The sequence below is a fragment of the Ranitomeya variabilis genome, chromosome 7, assembly GCF_051348905.1.
Source record: "Ranitomeya variabilis isolate aRanVar5 chromosome 7, aRanVar5.hap1, whole genome shotgun sequence".
NCBI classification, from domain to species: Eukaryota; Metazoa; Chordata; class Amphibia; order Anura; family Dendrobatidae; genus Ranitomeya; species Ranitomeya variabilis.
Window position 1 is genome coordinate 60,773,828 of NC_135238.1, and position 14,277 is coordinate 60,788,104.

General features: G+C 44.8%; 1 protein-coding gene across 2 annotated transcripts in view; it reads left to right on the forward strand.

The window, feature by feature from the left end:
- The first annotated feature begins 285 nt into the window (after positions 1-285).
- BFAR (bifunctional apoptosis regulator) overlaps positions 286-14,277 on the forward strand; it is a 32,172-nt gene continuing 18,180 nt past the window's right edge. For both annotated transcript variants that reach the window (XM_077275176.1, XM_077275175.1), the window contains exons 1-6: positions 286-393; positions 3,424-3,760; positions 4,427-4,634; positions 7,460-7,629; positions 9,088-9,232; positions 13,035-13,205. In XM_077275176.1, coding sequence (XP_077131291.1) covers positions 3,507-3,760; positions 4,427-4,634; positions 7,460-7,629; positions 9,088-9,232; positions 13,035-13,205 — 948 coding nt within the window. In that variant the 5' untranslated portion in view covers positions 286-393; positions 3,424-3,506. The remainder of the gene's footprint in view (positions 394-3,423; positions 3,761-4,426; positions 4,635-7,459; positions 7,630-9,087; positions 9,233-13,034; positions 13,206-14,277) is intronic.

Here is a 14,277-nt window from a genome sequence, read left to right on the forward strand (position 1 = left end):
TCTCTTCAGGCTTCGAAATCTGTGAAGCGACTAACATCAGGGACCGCAGTTGCATAAGGACTGAGAAAAAACTCAGAAGCCTGCAAGGTGTGAATCCCTGCCACTGTGAGAGAGGCCATAATGGCAAGGTGTGGCGCTGGTATTCACCTTCGCCAATGACTGTCCTCCCGTCAGGGCACACTAGGGCCACAGTGTTATGTGACGGACGCTCAGTCACTGACAGGGGGCGCTACTCTGCAGGAAAACTCAGACGGCCTCGTCTAGTGAGACCGTGCCGCGCATGCGCAGAAGACTGCCAATAGCTGGGGCTGTCAGGCGGAAGCAGAGCGAGTGATCCGCTGACGCGGGGGAAGATGGCGGCACCCTCGGGAGCTGCAAGTGAAGCCAGAGCAGGTAATGGGGTGACGGGGGTGACTGGGGAAGAAGGGCATGGCGGCTGTCAGTATAACGGCGTCTCGTTCATGTGAGCACCACGCATGGCGACTTCTGTGTGTTGGCACCGGGAGCCCAGCTGCCGCTATAGCATGGAGCAGAGCTGCCAGTCATGTATAGCTGCCAGGCGTGCGCACTGGGGCATTACTACAGCTGTGGTATACCGCCATGTGTCACCTGTGTGTTGTATGGGCACATGATGGACGGCTCCTCGCCCTCAGTGCCAGGAAGACCCCACCTGCTGTGTGCCCACCTGTGGTGGGGTATTCCATGCCAGGTAGATGCCACTGACCACAAGGCACGGTGTCCTGGAGACTGAGCAACACCGGTGACTTCTGCCATATGGTCAGGTGCCCGCACACAGGGCACACGTATAACCAGCACCAGTAGCCCGTCCTGCTGTGCCTGTTACCCAAAGGCCGGAGCCCGCAACTAGGAGTGTAGCTGGGTTCTATCATATGGTGGGATCCGGCACACGTATAACCAGCACCAGTAGCCCGTCCTGCTGCACCTATTACCCAAAGACCAGTGGCCACAATCAGGAGTGTAGCTGGGTTCTGCCATATGGTGGGATCCCGCACACTGGGCACACGTATAACCAGCACTAATAGCCTGTCCTGCTGCTCCTATTACCCAAAGACTGGTGCCCACTACCAGGAGTGTAGCTGGGTTCTGCCATATGGTCGGCCGCCCGCATGCTGGCACAAATATAACCATTAGCCTGTACTGCTGTGCTTATTACCTATAGACTTGTGCCCATCACCAGGAGTGCAGCTGGGGCTGCCTAATCTGACGGACCCAGCATTCTTCTCTGCAGACAGGGCAGGCTGGCATCTCGTACACCACAGGGTCATATGCTGAATATCCATCATCTAGACCCCACCTGTATATGATAAGGGTATATCCACTGATACTCTGCTGATTTTGCACGTTTTCCCACTTACGAAGAATCGAGAGGTTTGTAATTTCTAACGTAGGTACAATTCATGCCTCCTCTGGATCATCCAGATGGTCATTGGCAACCTTCAATATGGCCTGGACGTGTGCTGGTGTGAGCAGGGGGACCTTGTGTGCCCTGCAGGATTTTAATCCATGATGGTGTAGTGTGTTACTATCGGTAATGTTTGAGACTGTGGTCCCAGCTCTCTTCAGGTCATTGACCAGGTCCTTCCATGTAGTTCTAGGCTAATTCCTGACCTTTCTCAGAATCATCCTTACCCCAAGAGGCGAGATTTTCCATGGAGCCCTAGACCAATGAAGATTGACAGTTATCTTGTGGTTCTCCCGTTTGCTAATAATTATGCCAACATTTGTTGCCTTGTTGCACATCTGCTTGCCAATTGTCATGTAGCCCATTCCAGCCTTGTGCAGGTCTACAATTTTCATCCTTAGACAGCTCTGTGGTCTTGGCCATGGTGGAGAGGTTGGAGTGTGATTTATTGATTGTGTGGACAGATGTTTTTTATACAGGTAGCAAGCTGAGTGCAGAGTAGGAGGGCTTCCTAAAGAAAAACTCACAGGTCTGTGAGAGCCAGAATTCTTTCTGGTCGGTAGGTGATCAAATACTTATTTAATGCAATAAAATACAATTTAATTATTTAAAAATCATACAATGTGATTTTCTGGTTTTTATTTTTAGATTCTGTCTCCTCACAGTTGAAGTGTACCTACGATAAAAATTACAGATCTCTACATTCTTTGTAGGTGGCAAAACTTGTGTAATCGGCAGTGTATCAAGTACTTATTTTCCCCAATGTAGAAGAAATGACTATTTACCATGAAGTCCACCCTGTGGCTGGTCTTCATGGGACTACACAGATGGCAGTAACAGAGGCCTTCAGCTGCCATGGGGTCTCATTGGCACCACATGATCACGGCAATGGCTGTGTCGCGTTATGGTGCCACTTGATTACAACTGTCAAATTGACTGAAGCATTTAACTCTTAAAATACTGTTTTGATCGCTGCTGTTAGAGGCAGGTACCAGTTATATAAGGCCTCTTTCACACGTCAGTGGCTCCGGTACGTGTGGTGACAGTTTTCTCACGTACCAGAGACACTGACTCACGTAGACACATTAAAATCAATGTGTCTCTGCACATGTCAGCGTGTTTTCACGGACCGTGTGTTCGTTTGAAAAACACGGAGACATGTCAGTGTTCGTGGGAGCGCACGGATCACACGGACCCATTAAAGTCAATGGGTCCGTGTAAAAAACGTACCGCACACGGATGCTGTCCGAGTGCAGTCCGTGTGCCATGCAGGAGACAGCGCTACAGTAAGCGCTGTCCCCTGCTTTGGGTGCTGAAGCCGCCATTCATTTCTTCTCTCCAGCAGCGTTCGCTGGAGAGAAGGAATGAAAAATCATTGTTTTTTTTATTTTTTTTTTGCGGTTTAAATAAAGTTCTTGGTAACCAACCCCCTCCCACCCCCTGTGCGCCTGCCCGCTGGAAATAAAATACTCACCCTGCTCCCTCGATGCTTCCTCTCAGCGTCGCAGCTTGTCCTGTATGAGCGGTCACGTGGTATCGCTCATTACAGTGATGAATATGCGGCTCCACTTCCCATAGGGGTGGAAAGTAGCCTTATTCTCTAGCAACCTGTGTCTGTCTCAGCAGGGAGGAAGTAAAGGACTGAAGTGACTTGATTCCAGTATGCAGATTAGAAGTAAATGACAGAGCAGCCCTATCTAAATTCTACACTTACTTTGTATGAGGTTTTTAAGTCGCTCCCTGGAAGTTTGCTTGCTTTTCTGGTAGTGCCAAATATGTGGGGGGGGTTTAAGGTGAAATTTGAAAAATGGTATATATACGTATTTATGAAAAAATAAACTTTTTTTTCATGTTTATTGGAGGTTACTTTTAAGTTGATTGCATCTGCAGTGGTTTTTAGGATCTCTTTTGACTTCTAATAGTCCTAATACATAACGCAGGCAGTGCTTTCATGTATGTATTTTGAATGTTCCCAATCATGACATTCTGTCTCTTTACAGGGTTAACGACAATCGGATTTCAATGATTTTTTGGAGGACCCGGTTTTCTTATTTGCGTGGCTGACAGTTTGCACACGGCAGCCATGGAGGAAGATGTGAAGATAGAAAGTGCCGAAAGCGAAGGCGGTTCGGGTCCAAAATTAGACCGGAATATTTCAGTCAGTGAATTTTCCTGCAATTGTTGCTACGATATCTTGGTGAACCCCACCACCCTGAACTGTGGGCACAGCTTCTGCCGACATTGTCTTGCCCTGTGGTGGGTGTCTTCAAAGAAGACGGAGTGTCCTGAATGCCGTGACAAGTGGGAAGGCTTTCCCAAAGTGAACATACTTCTTAGGTAAATGGAGCCAACGATTCAACGGAATTGTAATATAATTTTTTTTTTAAAAAAATCACTGTGAAATAATTATATTTGAGGAAATTGGATCATCATCAGACTATGGTGGTAATCCCACCAACTTTTGCATCCATGAGCTGTTAGTAGTGGCATATAAGATTGTGCCATCCAAATAAATAGTTTAAACCCGTTTCCTTGAATGCCTGTGGCTCTTAAATATGCATAAGTAGAAGCCAAGTAAAATATTATTATTGTATTTTAAAAGAAACAAAAACTTTTTTCCTATTCATTTTATCCAGCATGGAAAATTCTAAAATTTTCCTAATCTCTTTATTAATGGATCCAGAAAAGACTGTTGTGGAGTATGGATGATGGCAGTGAAAGGATCAGCATATGTGTTGTTTTAAGTGCTGACTTTCACTTCCAGCACCAGTACTCCAAATAAGTAGATTCCTCAGAAAGATGTTTGCAAAGTGCAGACTTGTAGCTTGAGGCCAGACAACCCTTTTAAGGCTGAACATATATGTTTAAAGTAGGTTTTGTTCTGAATCTCAGTAGGGTTGTTTTTAGACTTTGTTTTAAAATATAATTAGTTTATGAAATGAGTACTGTTACATAATTTCTGTCTTCCTGTAACAACCTTTTCACTGAACTTTTATTTTTCAGGGATGTCATTGAAAAATTATTTCCTGATACAATAAAAGAAAAATATGAGGACATTGAGCAGAGTACTGAAATTGCCAGGGCCCTACAGGCCTTCAATAAGTATGGGAATGACCAGAATCAATCATCTTCCAGGGAAGGGCGGGCTAACCAACAGAGAGGTGGAGGTGGCTTCTTCTCAGGGGTGCTGACTGCATTAACCGGAGTTGCAGTAAGTGACCCTCTAACCTAGTATACCTCATTTCTAAGCTATGCACATGGTGATTTAGATCAGTTTTATTTGTTTTTGATCTCTTGGAATTCATCTGATCAATCGCATTTGTACTAAGTAGGCAACCATTGTCCACCCTACCTTAAATGGTGGACTAAACACATATCGTAAGGGCACGTGCACACGACGTCTTAGTCAGGCCCATTGAAATGAACAAACTTAGTGTCAGCCTTCTAGCGGCAGCAGCATAACACCCATGGTACTGTGTCCCCCAATGAGTGGCTCAGAGAAAAGGATTTTACGGTGAGTACACAAAAAAATACCTATTTTAAAAACTTTTTTTTTTTACTTTTAGCATGCTTCCATAGTCTCCATGGGAGACTTGAAGCTGCCTTAACCCGATCGCCTCTACTGTGTAGCAGAATTGCTCACTTGCTATGAGCGCTGACCTCCATTGAGGTCTGTTGGAGACCTCTGGTTGTCATGCCAACCCATAGGTGACCTGCGGTCATGTGACACGGGCGCTGGTGGGTGGGATTTCCGGCATGATTGCCAGAAGCACATGTTAAATGTCGCTGTCAGAATTTGACAGAGGCATTTAACAGGTTAACAGCTGTGGGAGGATCGTGATTCCTTCCGCGAATGTTAGCTGTACATGTCAGCTGTTCAAAAGATCTGACATGTGCCGGAAAAGATGTGGGCTCACCGCCAGAGCCCACATCAAAGGGAGGGTGTCCAACATCGGCATATTATTGCGCCCGATGTCAGAAAGGGGTTAAAAGACTTATCAAACTTTAAGGACAATTTGTTTTAAACTTAAATGGAAAATGACAGCTTCCCCAGACCACCCATACATTATCATATATTTATTACTGTGTATACTCGAGTATAAGCAGAGTTTTTCAGCACTTTTTTTTTGTGCTGAAAACTCTCCCCTTTGGCTATTACTCAAGTCAGGGTCCAGAAGATGGAAGGGGAGCTGCAGCAGGTCACAGAGGCGGGAGGCAGCTGCTGCGGCTAAAGCCTGTGTCCGCTGCTAAAGAGAAATGAATATTCACTGCGCTGGCAGTGAATATTTAAATCTCTGTAGTAGTGTGCACAGTGTCAGCCACAGCCGCCGACTTCCAACAGCGACCTGGCTGTCACGTGTGCCCGCTACTTAAGAGAAATTAATATTCACCTCTCTCCACTCCCATGGGAGTGGAGAGAAGTGAAAATTCATTTCTCATAAATATCGAACACACGTGACAGCCTGGTGGCTGCGGCTCACTCTATCCACGCTATCTGATAACAATGAATACTCGCTGCCCTCCACGCATATAGTTCCAGCGTGGAGAGCATGAGTATTCCGACAGCTGTGCTTTGCTTGTGAGCAGCGCATGACGTCCCTGCCATGCGCTGCTTACGAGCATAAAGCAGCTGCTGGCATTGGCACAAGACACTACGAGGGAGCGGAGGGAGGGTAAGTAGGATGGTTTATTTTTTTATGTGGGGAACCATGCATACCAGGATAGGGATTAGGAGCCATGAAGACCTTGACGGGGAAGAGGAGCCACAGGCAGACCGGGATGGGGAAGAGGAGCCACAGGCAGACCGGGACGGCGAAGAGGAGCCACAGGCAGACCCGGTTTATACTCGAGTCAATACGTTTTCCCAGTTTTTTGTGGTAAAATTAGGTGGGTTGGCTTATACTCGAGTATTTATTGTCTTGTTGCTTTCCGCATATTATTATTTATCTAGCACCATTAATTTCATGGTGCTGTACATGAGAAGGGGTTACATCAAAATACAAATATTACTTACAGTAAACAAAACTAACAATGACAGACTGGTACAGAGGGGAGAGGACCCTGCCCTTTCAGGCTTATATTCTACAGGATTGTGGGGAAAGAGACAGTAGTGCCAACAAAGCGTTTTATAACTGCGGTGGTGATACGATAATTAGTGAGTGACTGGTTGAGTGAACCTTGTTTTCCCCAGACAGCTCATCCCACTAATCTTGTCATCACGTCCCCTGTGCACCTGAGTATCACAATTTGCACAAGTGGCGTCACTGGTGACTCTTTTCAGATCTTGCCTCTTAGTGTGCAGTCATCGCTGATCTGATCTGATCTGATCAAGCCCAGGAAGGCAGCGACACAGCCAGTCGTGAAATTTGCAGAGCGGGTGTTAATGGCTGCCTGGTCCTACGTCACCGCTGCTTCCCTGGGCACGCGCAGTTTACCAATGTAGTGTACACCAAGCTTACTGTGCATGGTCAGGAATGTAGAGATTTACAAAGACAGTTTCCATTAAATTCATGTATTTTAGACTATAAAAAATATTTTTTTGCAATTTTTGGTTTCATTAAAAATTTTGCATTTATAGGGTTTTTTGTTTTCTTGCACATTCAGCTTTTATATGGTCTATGCTGAGAAATCTGCTGATAAAAGCTTAGCAAAAGACAGACAAAAAGCGTCAAACCCCCCTGACAGAAGGAGCTCACTGATGAATTTAGATTCCTCATTCTACAGTAAGCAATACACAGTGCAACCCAGAGTCTGTAGAAGCCAAGCAATGCAACATTTTTAATGAAACCCAATAGCAAAAATGATTTTCAGCCGACAAGTAAAAAAGAAAATTTTCTTCCTAGGTGGACAACCACTTTTGATGCTAATTATGGTGGTTGCCTAAATCACTGCGCGCCCCAGATTTTATCTTTTAACACTGTACATCTTGGGTCATTCTGTATATTCAAGATCACAGCAATTATTGTGTGAATCACAGCCAAGTAGATGCTGGGTATCCCCTGTGTTCTCGTTATATGGTTTGTCTTTGTACCGCAGGTGGTATTACTGGTGTATCATTGGAGCAGTCGGGAATCTGAACATGACCTCTTGGTCCACAAACCGGTGTCTAAATGGACTCCTGAAGAAGTAGTCCTCTGGCTTGAACAGTTAGGTCCCTGGGCCTCCCATTACAAAGAGAGCTTTTTACTAGGAAGAGTTAATGGAAGGTGAGAATACTGGTGTCGCTTTATTGTTGTAAATGAATACGGTATATTCACTAGGAACATGGCAGGTAATTGCCAGTCTCACTGCTGCTGAGTGACTGCTTACCTGACATCTTGCATATTGTGTGCCAGCAGAAATGTAAAATAACATGCTGTACACAGCATGAGGTTTTGTTGTTTTTTTTTTGTTCAGTCCCTAAAGGGTTGATCCAAAACAGTGATTTTCATTCTAAATACCGATCGATTTAATGCCATAATCGAATCTATTTTCTAATATTTAATTAAAAAGTCCCTACCATTCCCTCACTGCACTAACTTCTTTATTTCTATTTTTTTTTTTTTTTTTTTACTGCTTCATTTGAGAATTCCAGTGCATGAAGAGATACTTGAAGAAACATCATGAGACAGCCTGAGACAAAGCGTCATCAGTGACGCCTGTTTCAGAGGCTAGGCTAGTCCCTGCTCCTTCTGAGCATGCATCGGTTGTCAGTTCTGACGGATGCTCAGTACATTGTTGTCACTGTTCGATGTGCACAATGACAGTACACGCGTTCTCCCGCTCTGATTAGAAGTTAGGAGCCACTAAGAGAGCGCACTGTCAGTAGGCGTTGTAAGAGGATTATTTTGCTTTCAGAAACTAGCGGTGCCCCCACAAGTTTTTTTACAGACACATGCCCACCCATTGTATTAAATTGTGTTGTGTCCGTGTGACAAACTCGCAGACATGTCAGTTTTTTTACACTCCCCACAGGCAAAATGCGTGTGGCACACAGATGACATCCGTGTGTCATCAGCGTGACACGTACCACCGCCTGAGAAGCCATACAGTTTGCACTGTTCCCAGGCACCAGGTGCTGAATACTGCTGTAATCATTGTCGCCAGCTCTCCCTGAGATCAGCACAACCAGGTGACAATGATGGGAGTTGTATTCGGCATACGTTGTGTGCATCATATGTAGATTAAAGAATGAAGGGAAAAAAAATGTCGTGGGCTCCCACGTAATTTTAATAACCAGCAGAGGGAAAGCCCACTAATCTGGTTAAGGGGACAATATCCCAAAAGGTTCCCAGGCTATTTGCTTAGCTTTTACTGGTTAATTTACGGTGGACTCCAGAAAAAAAAATGTTGTAGGCCACCCTTATAAATTCTAACCAGCAAAGGCAATACAGACAGCTGTGAGTTGATATTAATAGCCTGGGAAGGGGCCAGCGATATTGTCCCCCTCCCAGGCAACCAATATCACCCCTCAGCTTCCCCAGAAATGGCTCATCCATAAGATGCACCTAATCTGGAGCTTAGTGTTGTAGTTGTCTTTTGGATCAATATCCTATTGGAGGACCCATGTCCTGCCACGTCAGATCAAGCTTTCTGACACTGGACAGCACATTTCTCTCCAGAATGCCATGATGTATGTGTGTTCGCCTTTTTAATCACTACTAACAGATCTTTCTATGAAACAGGCTCCTGCTGACACTGGCGGAGGAGGAATTCTCTAAAGAGCCGTACAGTATACAGAGCAACAGTCACCGGAAAGCCATTATCATGGAGCTGGAGAGAGTTAAAACACTGGGGGTGAAGCCACCCCAGAATTTGTGGGAATATAAGGTATAGAACGTTCTTATCTATTATATTATATTGGTACAAGTAAAGATTAGGCACGTGTTCTTTTCTTGTATTGGCACCAGACATGGTTACTGCCGCTCTGCAGCAACTGTATTACAGCTTCAGGAGACCTCCTGTCATATCTGTCAACCTCACTGTATGTCGGTGAAACATGTCAAGATAATGTTATCAGGGAACGTCCATGTCCCAAGATCATTAGTATGAAGGTGCCGCAGTCCTCAGGCCTCCTCCACCTGTTTTCTGTCTGCCATTCACTGTTATTGTCTCCCAAGTGTGTTCTGTCTGTCAAAGAACTACATAGCCATGCTCAACGAGTTATCACATGGGTCCACAGGATAAGGACCCTAACCAGTAATCTTTTCATAGAACCATGCATTGTGTCGTTCTGTTATTTCTGCTGAAAATATACACTCACCGGCCACTTTATTAGGTACACCTGTCCAACTTCTTGTTAACACTTAATTTCTAATCAGCCAATCACATGGCGGCAACTCAGTGCATTTAGGCATGTAGACATGGTCAAGACAATCTCCTGCAGTTCAAACCGAGCATCAGTATGGGGAAGAAAGGTGATTTGAGTGCCTTTGAACGTGGCATGGTTGTTGGTGCCAGAAGGGCTGGTCTGAGTATTTCAGAAACTGCTGATCTACTGGGATTTTCACGCACAACTATCTCTAGGGTTTACAGAGAATGGTCCAAAAAATAAAAAAAATCCAGTGAGCGGCAGTTCTGTGGGCGGAAATGCCTTGTTGATGCCAGAGGTCAGAGGAGAATGGGCAGACTGGTTCGAGCTGATAGAAAGGCAACAGTGACTCAAATCGCCACCCGTTACAACCAAGGTAGGCCTAAGAGCATCTCTGAACGCACAGTGCGTCGAACTTTGAGGCAGATGGGCTACAGCAGCAGAAGACCACACCGGGTACCACTCCTTTCAGCTAAGAACAGGAAACTGAGGCTACAATTTGTACAAGCTCATCGAAATTGGACAGTAGAAGATTGGAAAAACGTTGCTTGGTCTGATGAGTCTCGATTTTCTGCTGCGACATTCGGATGGTAGGGTCAGAATTTGGCGTAAACAACATGAAAGCATGGATCCATCCTGCCTTGTATGGAGCATCTTTGGGATGTGCAGCCGACAAATCTGCGGCAACTGTGTGATGCCATCATGTCAATATGGACCAAATTCTCTGAGGAATGCTTCCAGCACCTTGTTGAATCTATGCCACGAAGAATTGAGGCAGTTCTGAAGGCAAAAGGGGGTCCAACCCGTTACTAGCATGGTGTACCTAATAAAGTGGCCGGTGAGTGTATATGTAAACTAGGAGTTACTGTTTACCTTGTGAAAGAGGAGTGTCCCCACAATCTGGCATCATCAGCTGTCTGGCGCTTATCCCTACACAGCCTGGTACCATCACCAGTCTGGTTCTTATCCCTACACAGTCTGGTACCATCACCGGTCTGGTGTGTGTCCCTACACAGTCTGGTACCATCGCCGGTCTGGCTCATGTCCCTATACAGTCTGGTACCATCGCCGGTCTGGCGTGTGTCCCTACACAGTCTGGTACCATCGCCGGTCTGGCGCGTGTCCCTACACAGTCTGGTACCATCGCCGGTCTGGCGCGTGTCTCTACACAGTCTGGTACCATCGCCGGTCTAGTGTGTGTCCCTACACAGTCTGGTACCATCGCCGGTCGTGTGTGTCCCTACACAGTCTGGTACCATCGCCAGTCTAGTGTGTGTCCCTACACAGTCTGGTACTCTCAGGGTATGTGTACACGCTGCGGATTTTGCTGCAGATCCGCAGCGGATCCGCAGCAGTTTCCCATGAGTTTTACAGTACAATGTAAACCTATGGGAAACAAAATCCGCAGTGCACATGCTGCGGAAAAAGCCGCGCGGAAACGCAGCGGTTTATTTTCCGCAGCATGTCAATTCTTTGTGCGGATTCCGCTGCAGGTTTCCATCTGCTCCAATAGAATTCTGCAGGTGAAAACCCGCAGAGGAAACCGCAGAAGAAACCGCAACAAATCCGCAGTAAAAACCGCAGCGGTTTTTCACTGCGGATTTGGCAAATCCACTGCGGAAAATTCCGCATTGGAATCCGCAACGTGTGCACTTAGCCTAAGTCCCTACACAGTCTGTCAATTTATTTATAAATTTCTAGGTGGAAGAACATGTGGGCGATACAATGCAGGCGGCTAAGGAAAGGTGCTACAGCATTATATAGGGGCATGCAAACATTTACTAAAACAAAGTTGTCAGAAAAGCTGACAAGTCCTATTGATAAATTGTGGTGCTGCCTTAAGCCTCGCAACTGTGTAATAGGCCTTACTCACACATCAGTGTTTTGTGTCTACAAACAAATGAACTTTTTCTTCTGTGTGATGGTTTATTTTTCATTTGGTTTCGGTCTATCATCCATTTTTTTTTTTTGTATTATTTTTTTTTATGCAAATACCTTCTTCAAAGAAAAAATGAACAGTCTTACGTTCCACCTGTTGCCAGCAGCAATCTTAAAGTCCATAATACCATTAAAAAAATCTTGCAAAATGATTTAGGAAGCCAAACCAGAATCCCTTTCCAAATTTTAAAGAACTCCTCCATTTTCTGTAAGAGCAGTGAGACTATGGAACTCTCTGCCGTATGATGTTGTAATGAGTGATTCATTACTTAAATTTAAGAGGGGACTGGATACCTTTCTGGAAAAGTATAATGTTACAGGGTATATACACTAGATTCCTTGATAAGGCGTTGATCCAGGGAACTAGTCTGATTGCTGTATGTGGGGTCGGGAAGGAATTTTTTTCCCCATGGTGGAGCTTACTCTTACCACATGGGTTTTTTTTGCCTTCCCCTGGATCAACATGTTAGGGCATGTTAGCTTAGGCTATGGGTTGAACTAGATGGACTTAGTCTTCCTTCAACCTTAATAACTATGTAACTATGTAATTTTCAATTGTCTGTTTCTGGTCTCTTGCTCTTCATCAGTGCAAAGTAAGAGGCTTGTTGGGTGAGGTACTGGTCTAAAGAGTAAAGTTTTTCCTTCAGGAAAGTGACAAACGGAGAGGCGAGGTGAAGTCTCTTCAAAGAGGGAGAGCACAGAGACTCCAGTGGCACTTATGGAGGTTAGCAATCCTAAAAGGAAATAGTGACTCTTTAGCCCCATAATTATCTATTTAGTCCATTTTCATCATTGGTTGCTTAGGAAAGTATGAATCCCGCTACAGAGCTGAAGCTGCTTCGTTACGTAGCTGGTTTCTGACTGCCACTGCTACTCTGATTGCTGCATTTAAAGGTGTTGTTCAAGTTTGGTTTGAAAGTCTGCAGTCACCCTACTGCTGAATCCTCACATTGAGCATATTGTACACTGTCACACATGCAGTCACGTGCCAGCTACATGTGCTCATTTTTACTTAGTTCACTTTTTGAGTGAGGCTGCGCACATGGGGTCACAATACAAATCGCTTGCTTGCGCACTCGTGACCACCCGCTCTCACTGCCAGCACCAGAGAATCCTGACTGTGTGCGATGCGTGATGTGAGGATTCGCAAGTCTGCAGTCACATCCAACTTTTTAGTCCCAAAGCTGAGCGACCCGCTTTAACCATTTAAATGCTGCTGTCAATCTCTTAACAGCAGCATTTAGATGATGTGGAAAAATATAATAAGCGATCAAAACGTCTATAGAAGTTGCAATGTGATATTTTATTTTATTGGGAGGCAAATACTTATATAGTTGTTTCCAGTAGAAATGCATTTACATTTCTCTTTTTCTCTCTCTCTAGGCTGTAAACCCTGGAAAATCCCTTTTTCTGTTGTACGCTCTGAAGAGCTCGCCGCGGCTCAGCATGTTATACATGTACTTGTTTGATTACTCAGAAACCTTTTTGCCCTTCATCCACACTACTTGTCCTCTGGAGGAGGAGGACGAAGACGACATTATTACCAAATTCATAGTAAGTTTTACATCACTGACTTGTGACACGGTAGCATGTATATTTACCTTTCCAAGTCTAGGCCAGTGGTGCCAGTTTCTACTGATCAGATTTATTATACTTGTAGTGTATTAATTTTGTTGAACATCTTATCTATGGAAAGTCTGTTATGTGCATTCTTCAACATTGAAATTGCGACACCAAGAAGGAAAAGTCAGTTATTATGGAGATCATAAAATCTTCAAATCATCTCGATTTATTCTGCATCGAGTAGGAGATACCTGTACTTGCACGCTTTCGCTGCTATCAATGACGTTTGTAATGGTTGTCAACAAGATCCACTGCTGACAGCTCCCTTTGCAATTGCAACCAATGATGTGCTCAATGGGAGACAAGTTCGGAGACGCTGCAGGTCATGGTAGCACATATTGAGGCCATGAAGGATGCTCTCCATAGCGCAAGCTACATACGGTCTGGCTTTGTTGTATTGAAAAACAACTCCCTTCCCTTGTGAAGGCCTCTTCATTGCATTACCCGTGTGGTTTCCAAACCAATATCCGATATTGCTGTATCCAAGATGAAAGTGGGACTCGTCACTGAAGAGGGTAGACCTCCAATTCCATCTTGCTTTGCACCATGATAGCTTTTGATAGCTGCGGAGTGAGTTCAGTGGAACACCTGTAACTGGACATCTGGCTCATAGCCCAAAGTCTTACAATCACCTCCTGATGGTTTGTGTAGGCACTGTTTGACCCCCATAAAAATGTATACTTTATTAAATTACCAAAAAAGAATATACCCTACAGGAAAAGACAGTAGCCTAAAAAAATGGGTAGGTCCAGGAGACTAATGAAACGGGAAATAAATTTCCCCAGATAAGACTTCATCAATAGTGATTTTAGTCAAAAAAGCCTCAGCAAATAATTAGCGTTACCCCCACCCGAATGTAGTATCACTGGTGAAATATAACAATTAAGTTACATAGATGTGCAGATATAAGTGCCATTTCCCTACGCACTCTAAAATACCTTTCAATACTGATGCCTACCTAGATGCGGAGGTTGGCACCCTAAAAAAGGTTCGAGAATGGCGC